The sequence below is a fragment of the Gobio gobio genome (genome assembly GCF_949357685.1).
Source record: "Gobio gobio genome assembly, chromosome: 15".
NCBI lineage: Eukaryota > Metazoa > Chordata > Actinopteri > Cypriniformes > Gobionidae > Gobio > Gobio gobio.
Genome location: NC_137108.1, coordinates 18,306,819 through 18,318,882, shown reverse-complemented (window position 1 = coordinate 18,318,882; position 12,064 = coordinate 18,306,819). Strand labels below are relative to the sequence as shown.

At 39.9% G+C, this 12,064-nt stretch overlaps 1 protein-coding gene across 2 annotated transcripts; it reads right to left on the bottom strand.

Annotated features, from left to right (window-relative positions):
- Positions 1 to 191: 191 nt before the first annotated feature.
- Positions 192 to 11,951, bottom strand: tapbpl (TAP binding protein like). 2 transcript variants are annotated; one of them, XM_079837524.1, is made up of 9 exons: positions 11,725 to 11,951; positions 11,276 to 11,488; positions 10,897 to 11,175; positions 6,440 to 6,640; positions 6,193 to 6,360; positions 3,705 to 3,808; positions 3,360 to 3,588; positions 1,493 to 1,567; positions 192 to 949 (listed from the first exon to the last, which is right to left on the bottom strand). In XM_079837524.1, the coding sequence occupies exons 1-9, from the start codon at positions 11,759 to 11,761 to the stop codon at positions 942 to 944; spliced, it is 1,314 nt and encodes a 437-aa protein (XP_079693650.1). In that variant the 5' UTR covers positions 11,762 to 11,951; the 3' UTR covers positions 192 to 941. The 2 variants fall into 2 exon arrangements, with proteins under 2 accessions (XP_079693650.1, XP_079693651.1); XM_079837525.1 differs by having other exon boundaries at positions 11,276 to 11,549; positions 11,725 to 11,930.
- Between the last annotated feature and the right edge of the window lie 113 nt (positions 11,952 to 12,064).

Genomic DNA, 12,064 nt, shown 5'->3' with positions numbered 1-12,064 from the left:
CTTCTGTACCTTTTTTTCTGAGTGCATACCTGGAGGTGCACAAGTTAATGAAAAAAGACAGTAAAAACAATGCTAAAACTGTTAAATGGGAAAAATGATATGTAGGTACACATAGAAACCGTAGGGTGTTAGAAGTTCATGTGTTGTCTTTTGACTTGCATGGCAGAATAATCCCACCGTTAGACTCTTTTACTTGTAATATGTTTATTTAGTACTATTAACTGCCTGTTCTGTACAAAATAAGCCTCATTTTCTGGTACTGTGACAAAAGCCTCACCTGGGAACAAGTTGTGAATGCTACAAGCCTGCCAAAATGTACTGAAATGTACAGAAACGAACAGATAATCAATGCAAAAAGAGCATAAACAATAATCTATACTGCCATGCAATTACAGCTGTTGGTTCACATTCCTTCGTCAACACAAATTTTTATATTTTGTTCTGTTGTTGGATACTGTAGACTTGTCTATACTTATCTTGTAAGACCAATTGAGACCAATTCAATATGATGACAAATTATTATGTGTATAAATATGAATGAATGAAAGCATATATCATAACAGAGGGGTAATGCCATCAGCCCTGATGCCAGGATTAGATTGTAATGGCATAAACAGCATGCTTGTATGTCCCTGATACTGTAAACGATGCCAGTAAAACCATCAACAAAACCTGATCTGTTTCTGTGTTTATTTAACAAAAACAAGGAAAATGTACAACAAATAAACACCATCCAATAGATCAGAACAACAGAAGAAAAACAATGAAATTCATTTGACATTTATAGAATAAGTTAGGCAGGAAACTGAACTTTTTTGACATTTAACTTCTATTAAATAAATGTACCATGATTGAATGAAAATAAATCCAGGGAAGACAGTTGGGGGCAGATGAAGTAAAAACTAAAATGGCTCCTTCCAAGATTTCATGAAGATGGGTCCTCAGTTTTCTTAAAAGACAACAATAATAATAATACATTTAACATTTAAGTCCCCTCACTATTTTGTGGTATACAATACCGTTCAAAAGATTTTTTTTCTTGTTTTTTAAAGTCTCTTATGCACACCAAGGATGCATTTCTTTGATCAAAAATAAATAAATGTATTCTATTTTAAAAAGAAACTTTAAAATTTCATTTATTTCTCTTTGGCAAAGCTGAATTTTCAGCAGCAGTGTCACATGATCCTTCAGAATCATTCTAATATGATGATTTGCTGCTCAAGAAATATTTCTTATTATTATCAATGTTAAAAACAGTTGTGCTGCTTGATATTTTGTTGGGAACATTGATGAATAAAAAAAAAATATTTTTTTAACAATAATGTAAAAGTCTTTACTTTCACTATTTACAGCATCCTTGTTGAAAAAAAGTGTTAATTTCTTCAACAACAAAAAACAAATCTTACTGCTCCCAAACTTTTGAACGGTAATATATATAGTTAATATTGTATATGTATTGTTACATGTTGAGGTGTTAAAAAACGAAACTCACCTGCACCTCTGAATGCTTGATACAAAAACAGCACTGATATCACCAACATTATGATAACGGTCCAGAAGCCTTTTTCTGTTAAATTCAAAAAGTTCAACAGCTTTCATTTGCAACAGAGTTCATGAATATTTAAATTAAGACATTGACTAGATTTGCAGTAATCACTAACTTGTGTTGCTAACTTATTTTGCCCCTATTATGCTATTTTAAAAGTTCCTAATTTGGTTTTGGACTCTCCTACAACAGGTTTACATGCATCCAATGTAAAAAATAAAAATAAAAAAACCTTTAATTTTCTTATAATATATTATAAATTGCACATCACCTAATTTCTGAAAGAATGTGATACGAACTGTAATGATCGTTTCAGTTTTACGGTATCAATTCCAGCGTGACTTTTGAAGTGAATGCAAAATGGATTTGCTTTCACAGCACAGAAAACAGCGTCTTCTTGAGATGTCTACCAAACATTTCCAGGCCTCAGCTACAACTACAGTGTTTGAGGGCGGGCCAAAGAAGACATTGTCCACGGGCAGCCAATGAAGACCATAGACTGGCAATTATGCAATTTTGTTTTACATTTTTACATACACTATATTGCCAAAAGTATTGAGAGAACCCTCCAAATCATTGAATTCAGGGGTTACAATCACTTCCATGGCCACAGGTGTATAAAATCAAGCACCTAGGCATGCAGACGCTTCTACAAACATTTGTGAAAGAATGGGTCGCTCTCAGGAGCTCAGTGAATTCAAGCGTGGTACCATGATAGGCTGCCACCTGTGCAATAAGGCTCAAGAACAGTGCGTTGAGAGCTTTGTGGAATGTTTTTTTCTATGGCCGAACAGCTGCATCCAAGCCTTACATCAACAAGTGCAATGCAAAGTGTCGGATGCAGTGGTGTAAAGCACGCCGCCACTGGACACTAGAGCAGTGGAGACGTGTTCTCTGGAGTGACCAATCACGCTTCTCTGCCAGGAAATCCGATGGACGAGACTGGGTTTGGCGGTTGCCAGGAGAACGGTACTTGCCTGACTGCATTGTGCTGAGTGTAAAGTTTGGTGGAGGGGGGATTATGGCGTGGGGTTGTTTTTAAGGGGTTGGGCTTGGCCCCTTAGTTCCAGTGAAAAGAACTCTTAATGCTTCAGCATACCAAGACATTTTGGACAATTTCATGCTCCCAACTTTGTGGGAACAGTTTGGGGATGGCCCCTTCCTGTTCCAACATGTCTGCGCACCAGTGCACAAAGCAAGGTCCATAAAGACATGGATGAGTGAGTTTGGTGTGGAGGAACTTGACTGGCCTGCACAGAGTCCTGAGCTCAACCCGATAGAACAGCTTTGGGATGAATTAGAGCGGAGACTATGAGCCAGGCCTTCTCGTCCAACATCAGTGCCTGACCTCAAAAATGCGCTTCTAGAATAATGGTCAAAAATTCCCATAAACACACTCCTAAACCTTGTGGAAAGCCTACGCAGAAGAGTTGAAGCTGTTATAGCCGCAAAGGGTGGGCCAACTCCATATTAAACCCTATGGAGTTCATGTGCATGTAAAGGCAGGCGTCCCAAAACTTTTGGCAATATAGTATAGGTATGTAACAGGAAGTGAGACTGGATTTGTGGACGTCTCATTTCAGCAGTTTCTTTCTTTTAGGAGACAATAACTTTATTTATCGTGCACTTTGGTCTTTAAAACTTTGCAAACCTTTTACATCCACAAACAGCTATAGGCCTATATACATGAGAGGTAATATTCGAAAAAGCATAATAGGGGCACTTTAAAATTGCTCTGTTTTTTTGTGTGACTGTGATTAACATAAAAAAATCATACTTGTGAAAACATCATGGGTAACTTAAAATCTCTTACTTGGCTCAGGTTTGTCCACAGTCAGGCTGACATCACTCGATGTTTCTAGGGCGGAATGAGAGACCCTACAGGTGACAACCGTCCCCGGCGGGTGCGTGTCAGGCCGTAGGGTGAGGAATGAGGAGAGGGAAAATGTTCCATCGTTGTGCTGCCGATGGCTGGAGAGGGAGGATTCTTTTGTCAAAGAGACAGGCTCTTCTGCAGAGGGCGCCTGGGTAAACCACTCCACCTAGAGGAACACAGGGCCGTCAGGACACTAAACTGGGCAAATGCCCAACTCCAAAGCCATCACAACAAGATCGTAATTGGGTTTGTACATTTTGGCTGTTCTGAAAGTGAGCTGACCTGCACATCCAGAGGGTAGTAACGATGACAGTGACAGCTCAGTTTCTGAGGTGTCGAATCCTGAAATATCAGCTTCTCCTCGGAGAGTGTGACGTGTGGAGGTTCTGGGTAAATATAGAGGGTGATATAGATTGGAATCTTTGACTTTTTACCTTCACATACTGCAACATTTAGTATTTATGGATGTGGACAATTTATGGGTTTCTTCAACTTTGGGCTCTTGCTGTATATCCAATGTTTGGACTTTTAAAAAAACAAACAGATTTCAGTTTTCCTTTTTGTTTTATGAAGCTCAAATTAAAACTTTTTATCATGCCTATAACGCTTTAATTTTTTTCATATCCATTTTAAGTTGGCTTATAGATTGCATTTTTTACTCTTGTTCCAGTTTTAATATTAATATTTTTCAATATTAAACTATGAAATTCCATTATAAAAATAGGAAGTAAAATGTTTGAAAAACGACGAGTAAAGAAAGCTATGTTTATGCAAATTTAGCTTAATTATGCAAAATATATGAAAATATGAATTGTGTGTATTTATTAGGATGCAAATATGCTACTAATGAAATTTGGCTTCGCAAGACAAAGGAGTCTGCCATTTTATTACAAAGATATACACCATTCAATCCGTTGTTTGAAACACAATACATAATTTGAGAAATGCTTGAAATAATAATGTAATGGCTTTCAGAAAAAAACTGATAATTCTCCTTTGATGTGTCAACTGCTGAGTTTACAAATTAAATACATTTGTGAAAGTGTTTTAAAGGAATAGTTCACCCAAAAAAAGAAAATTCTGTCATAATTTACTCACCCTCAAGTTGCTCCAAGCCTGTATGAATTTCTTTCTTTTGCTGAATAAAATTTTTTATATTTTAAAGAATGTTGGTAACCAAACCGTTGACATTAGCCATTGACTTTCATAGGTTTTTTTCCCCATACTATGGAAGTCAATGGGTGCCGTCAACGGTCTTGTTACTAACATTCTTTAAAATATCATCTTGTGTGTTCAGCAGAAGAAAGAAAAGGTTTGGAGCAACTTGAGGGTGAGTAAATGATGACAGAATTTTAAATTTTGGGTGAACTATCCCTTTAAGAGTTATTTCCATGCCCATAGCTATGGAAGTTTGTTTCCACCACAGAATAAAAAAGGGTAATTATGGCTTTTTATCTCACAATTACATTTTTTCACAATTGCAAGTTTATCCCTCCTAATTCTGACTTTATAACTCACACCGGTGATTTTATATATCACAATTCTAAGAGAGATATAAACTCACAATTGTGAGAAAATTGTCAGAATTGCACATTCATATCTTGCAGATCTGAATTTATTTCTCAGAATTGCAACTATATCTCGCAATTCGGACTTCATACTGTAGCACGCAGTTTATATCTCAAAAAAGTCAGATCTGCGAGATATAAACACAATTGAGAGAAAAAACATCAGAATTGTGAGTCTATATATCTCTTATTATGAGATATAAAGTCAGAGTTGTGTGTAACCGGTTCTACTCAAACCCGCTCCGAGCGGGATTGGAACCGGGGTCTCCGGCGTGGGAGGCGGGGGCCAGGGGAGTGAGGTTTACACCAAGCGGAAACCTCCCGCAGTTTCTCTTGAAGCCAATATGGAAGTGACATATACTGCAATTCATCGACTGGCCACTAGGGCTCCAGAAGGGAGCAGAATCTCATTGAGCCCAATGTTAAAATGCCCAACTTTACAGCAGATTAAAACATGTTTACTGCCTGGTACAATTGTACATTGTGGTTTTGGTCTATACGGCTAATTTTGCCCTTCATGACAACTGTGAGGGGGGTGAATTTTTTTATAACTCATTCGTTTACATTATATAAAGCCTTAAAGTTCTGCATAATTAAAGGCGTGGCCACGAGTGACAGGTGGATAGCCGTTTGTCTGCTGTCTGTTAGTCATCACGTCCCTTCAGCTCCGCCCACGTCCCGCCTTTTTGCCCATTTTCTGTTATCGGGGAGTGACGCGCTGCCAAGATGGCAACAGCCAGCTTGACCCTACTTTACGCTTCAAAACTGCTCCTCAGAATCCTATGGGTGACGTCACGGACACTACGTCCATATTTTTTTACAGTCTATGGTTTACACACACACAGCTCTTACTGCACTACATTACTCTTACCCCCCTAAATCTCCCTCCCCTGGCCTCAAGAGGTGCACTAGATGCTAGAGGCTGCAGTTTTTAGCGTTCTTGTTATCGCACCCGCCTCCCACGCCTGAGATTCCGGTTCGAATCCCGCTTGGAGCGGGTCAAGTAGTACCACTTACATAAGCTGACTTTTTTTCTCAGGATTCTGCTAATAAGTGAACTCACAATTCCGGCTTTATAACTCGCAGTTGCAAGTTTATATCTTGCAATTCCGTGGCAGAAATAAGCTTCCATAAAGAAACACCTTTAAAGAATGTCAGGAAATCTCAGGTGAGGTACATATTGACCATTCTGGAAGACTCACGTGTAATGTGCAGCTGCACGATCTGTTGAGTCTGAAACTCGCCAGAGCCGACAGTGCAGATGTACGTGCCCTCATCTGTGACCTCTAACCTCTGCATAGCCAGAGACGCATTACCGTCCCTCACTAGAAGATCTGCTTCAGCGCTGGTGCCTTCCCGGTCCACAAATACTGTAGTGTACAATAGGATTGTGATGTTTAGCATCCAAAGATGTCATTTCCTTTAATTATCTGAATACTTCTCACTTACCATCTGGTGCCATGTCCGTCTCCACCTCTTTCGCTTTCATATGAAGAATTTTACGGCCATTTCCTCTATGTTGTAAGCGCCACTCAAGTGCCACTTCCTGCCCAGGGACTGAGTCCTTCTGTCTGAAGCCACAGTCTAACAGCACATCACCCCCTATTGGAGCCACAACGGATGGGACACGCGAGAACACCACAAACACAACTGGGTAGAGAGATATAAAGAAGAGAGTGAGAGAGAGGAGGAGAAATGTTATCAAAGTAATTACAAACAATGCAAAAAGTAAGATTAGAAAATCATATGGAGAGCAACTGTATTATACACGCACAGGTATTTAAATTCATTAAATGAATTAAAACTAGATCAGTTAAAATCATTAGACATCAGATCAATGCCTTCTAACCAAACCATCATGATTTTGAAGTGACATAGCGAAGTGTCGTTTGCTACAATCACATGACCTGGGGAATTTGATATGTGCCACCGAACCATACAAGGCCCTGTCCCAAATGGCACTCTTAACCATTGCGGTCTTCCTACCAGTCTGCACCATAGGCCGTAAAAAAATATGGACGACGCGACTTCATTGACTTCCGCTGAGTTGAAGCTTTCGGAGGCCGCACACGGCGCTGACATCTTGCGCAGATTTGACTGAGTCTGCGCAGTAGTGATCTCGGACCGGAGTCTGCGCAGTGGAGAGCAGGAAGTAGAGGTGCAATTATCAAAAGCCCGCCCACACTCTTACAGATGCAGAGCAATACATTATGTTGGTGTGAAATAAACAGTTATGGAAATGTATAAATTAAAGCTAAAGCTCCAATCTCCTCCCAAACATCCAGAAAAAAGTCTGTTAGTGCCTCAGTTACAACTTCACTCAGAGAAGCCGTCAATCTCAGCTGTCAATCATGACGTCACACCCCCCGTTTTTTATAGCATCAAATAACTAACTAAAACTAAACTTATTTAAAAAATGAACACTTGAAATGAAATCAGCGTGATAAAAACTGCCTAAAATGACAGGATCGAGGCACAGAGGCTTCAGTTTCTGAGAGGAGTGCTACCCGCTTGGTCTGCACTTTTGTGATGTAACGCCGCTTTGGCCCTGTCCCAAATGGCACACTTCATATGCAGTTTTAGTCTTGTGGACTTACAATGGCTGCCGCATGCGCGTATCTGTTAAGTCCATGAGACCGTAGGGTGTCCTATTTGTCATTTTAGGATTCAGAAGTGTGCTCGCGAGCGCCCCCTTTGCTGTCAATGTGCACCTTTACCAAGCTCGAACTGAAGCAAGCTTCGTATGAAGTGTGCCATTTGGGACAGGGCCCAAAAGTGAATCCAAAACATTTAGCAGTATAGGTCATAAACACCACCCTCTCCATGTAATCAAATGGGACACAAGCCAACCCAAAAAAATTCCAATTAAACTTCAAATCATGGGCGCCGGAACCATTGTATGTGGGTGGGACAAGACCCACCCACTTTTTACGACCAATGATATTGGACCCACTCACATTTATCGTCTCGGTTCTAAGCATGGGCAGGGGTGGGCTGAGCCCACCCAAACGTCTGCCTTGCCCACCCAATCAGAATTTAGGAACAGAGACTGTTTATCTGTTTTTTACGATTTGTGTATTGATTAATTAAAAACCATCTGAGGTGGGCTCTGTGTTGAAAGGTTTGATGAAGGTCTGTAGAATGCTCCAAACAATCACAAAAATAACACCCGAAATTTGCAGGATTATAAGTAACGGCGTTCAGTCTGTAGCAGAGAAGCAGAGGCTGACAATCACGCGAGCGAAAATGGGCAGAAATATTTGTGTGAATTTGTGAATTAAATTGAATTGTATTGTATTCGCATGTATCCTGTAAATAATAATATTAATATTTGATTCATACCAAGTTGAGAGGCAAACTGTCTGCTTAAATAATAGCACTGAAATAAGAATACTTTATATCTTGTATAGCAGTTTAGGGTCATCCACACAGGACGCATTTTTGCGGTTAAAACGCGAGACGCAGGTCAGTGCAGGTCTAGAGACGCGCTTTTAAAAGGTTATTTAAACTTTTGCCGCGTTTATAAAGCCTCGTCATGCACTACACTCTGCAAAAGTATGGAAACGAGATGCGAGCACAATAGTCAAACACTAGGGAGATGTTTACATTAAAAACGATAGAAAAGTAGCGCAATGGAATGAAAAAACACGTTCTGTGTAGCAATTAATTGCCCCTTTCAAGGCAATTAAAGCTGCATTCATTGCAGTTGGCTTCCATTCTGTTTTCTTTCCAAATTATCACTGGACAGTAGAAAAGTGGAAATGTTAGCATTTTATTCAAAGTAAAGATAACAAAATGTCATGTGACCCTAACCCTAACCCCTAACCGATGAACACGTTATAAAACACGTTAGACGCTTTAATTCCACTTCTCTTAATTTTTATTGAAAATAAATGCCTTTCCTATCTGCATGTGATGGGAAAAGGGAGTAGAGTGAGTTCCGCAAAAGGCGGATTCGAACCTCAGGTCGATTTGCATCAAAATATCATTCCAAGCATTTTACCCCTACTCTATTGCCACTCTCAAAAACTCATTGATTTTCTTAATTTTGTCTGTTCTAACCAGACGTTTAGTAAACAAGGCGATATATTTGTACTTAAAATAAATGCCATCTACTCCAGTAAAAAAAATTTACTGGAGGACCCACCCACATTTTTTTTTGCTTCCGATGCCCATGCTTCAAATTATAATTTTTTTATGAAGATGGTTTCTGTCTTCATATCACGCCTACAAATTGTTCAAGTGTTCCTTTTACCAGTATGTTTGGTTTTAGTTAGTTAGTTATTGTCTATTTGATGCTAGAAAAACGAGGGTTTAGAAGCTGTGTTTTGCGATAGAGGCCCTGTTCCTACAAGTCCGCACTTTTGTGACGTAACGCCGCTTTGACTGTCGGGAAGAAGTCTGCTGTGGAGCTCGCTTCAGTGCGGGCTCGCCAAAAGTGCGCATCGAGGGGACATATCGACCGCAAAGGGGGGCGCTCACAAGCACCCTTCTGACACCTAACATGACAAATGGGACACCCTACGGTCTCATGGACTTAACAGACATGCGCACACTGCAGCCATTGTAAGTCCACAAGACCGAAAGTGCATATGAAGTGTGCCATTTGGGACAGGGCCTGAGTCTCCAGGAGTGGGAGTGTGGACCTTGAAGGGATAGTTCACCCAAAAATGAAAATTAGCCCATAATTTACCCTCAAGTCATCCTAGGTGTATATGACATTCTTCTTTCAGACTAATAAAATCGAAGTTATATTACGAAAGTCCAGTCCAAGCATTAGAATTTGATTAATAGTTAATCAAACTCTGTTTTTGAAGTTCATAAAAAGTGCATCTGCCCATCAAATAACGTGCTCCACGCTGCTCTGGGGTGTTAATAAAGGCCTTCTGAAGCGAATCGATGCGTTTGTGTGAGAAAAATATACATATTTAAAACTTTACCAAGTAAACATTCGGCCGACCGCCTTCCATGTAAAAGTGTTGAATGTTGAAATTGAAACTCAAGATGCGTACGTGACGTCATGACGAGCGGACCTGGTCGCGTTAGTCTTTAGATCGGCAGGGGAACTTTCAATAGTTTTTCCATAAATTGAACAGGGAAGCGGTCGGCCGAAAGTTTACTTATAAAGTTTTAAATATGGATATTTTTCTTACACAAACGCATCGATTCGCTTCAGAAGGCCTTTATTAACACCCCGGAGCCGCGTGGAGCACGTTATTTGATGGACAGATGCACTTTTTATGGACTTCAAAAACAGAGCAACTATTACTGCTATTCTAATGCTTGGATTAGCCTGGACTTTTGTAATATAACTTCGATTTTATTCGTCTGAAAGAAGAATGTCATGAATGTGTATACCTAGGATGACTTGAGGGTGAGTAAATCATGGGCTAATTTTCATTTTTGGGTGAACTATCCCTTTAATATCGCGGCTCCACCTCAGGCTCTGAACGATGTAGACCGTTTCTGGGATATTTTGGCTTCATTTTTCTACAGTGGAATGAATCTTTTTAACAGTCTATGACTCTGAACCACTGATACAAAAAAGACAGAAAGTAAAGGTTTCAAAGTTTCATGAAGCAGTGTTTTGAAAGCATTACTACTTCGATTCTTCTTGTTATGTAGTAGCTTTCTTAATTTGACCCAAACTTATTTACGGAGCCCATATAGGAACATGGTGATAGTGATGGAAATAATAAGAGGTGGGAGGGGAAACTATGTTTCAATACTTTTGCGAGTGAATAGAAAGTTTCTTTAGTGGGAACACTAAGTTTATAAGTGGAACGTAAAAAGGGCTGAAATATAATTTTCCCCCATCAACACGTTTCCTTGGATTTCAATATAGCAGATAGCTCTACACAGGAAACTATAAGTAGACCAACACTATTAACACATTACAACATTACCCTCAGTCAGCAACGTTCCTGATTGGCTGAGAGTCAGGTTGAGTTTACTCTGCACAAGTGGTTGCGTGTCGGGTTGTTCTGTCTCACTGTGAAGGGTCTGTAGTACCAGAGTGAGGCTGATGCCGCCACCCTTCAGCTGAACCGAGCCAATGAAATGAGCAGGCAGGGAATCCATATCAGCGTCACGAGGAACATAACGGCTGATCTCACAAACCACCTCCTGCTCATTACAATCAGCATGAAGAAGCAAGTCTGCATTAGGAATGTGAATGGATGGGACTGTGGGGGAGAGAAACAACAAAGAAAGATATTCTATATGTTTTTCTATTTATTTTTAATTTAGACATTCAATTTCTGACTTTCGGTTCACTGCACTTACACATCAACTCAAAGATCAGATCTTCAGCATTAGGGGTCTCGGGGGGGTTATATGGGGTCACAAGCTCTGGAGAGAGATCAGCATTCCCAACCAGATCCCTGAATACCAGAGTGGAGGGAGTGCGCTTGAACATCGCCCCGCCCATCATGCCTCCCATCCCTCCCCCCTCTTCAATCAGTGAGCAGGACAGGACCACATCAGCTCCCTCCAGCCCTGTGACGTCAGTACAGTAGTTAGGACAGTACATTCACTTCAACAGCAGGGGGAGCCAAATCTACCGAAATCACAATATTGAAAATAGAACCGAAAGCAAAAAACATGAATCGCTTTAACGTCGTAAAACATTACGTTCACATTACATTAACTCGTATACAATATATCAATGCGAATATATGGAAGCAGCTCGGCTGAAAACAATATTGGTACACGAGTAAATATCGAAAACTCACCATAAACCGACGAAAGGAAGACGAGGATGGTTAACATCACCACCGAGCAGCTCTACTGACAATAAACTAATAATTTTGCTAGATGTCGCTTATCATATGCATATATTTACATTAAGTGAGCAAAAACGCATTTTATTCAGAGACATGAAACAGCTCTGCTAGGCTAACCTACAAACACGAACCGTAATACTTTCACTTTTGATCAGAGTTCTTCCTCGTGTGCAGGTTCAAAATAAGAGTGAACTTTTCAGTTTAGTCCAATATAAATTGTTGTGCTTTTTGTTTATTAAATTATTATTTTGGTTGTGTGAGATTAGCAGGCTATATGCTATATTGCACA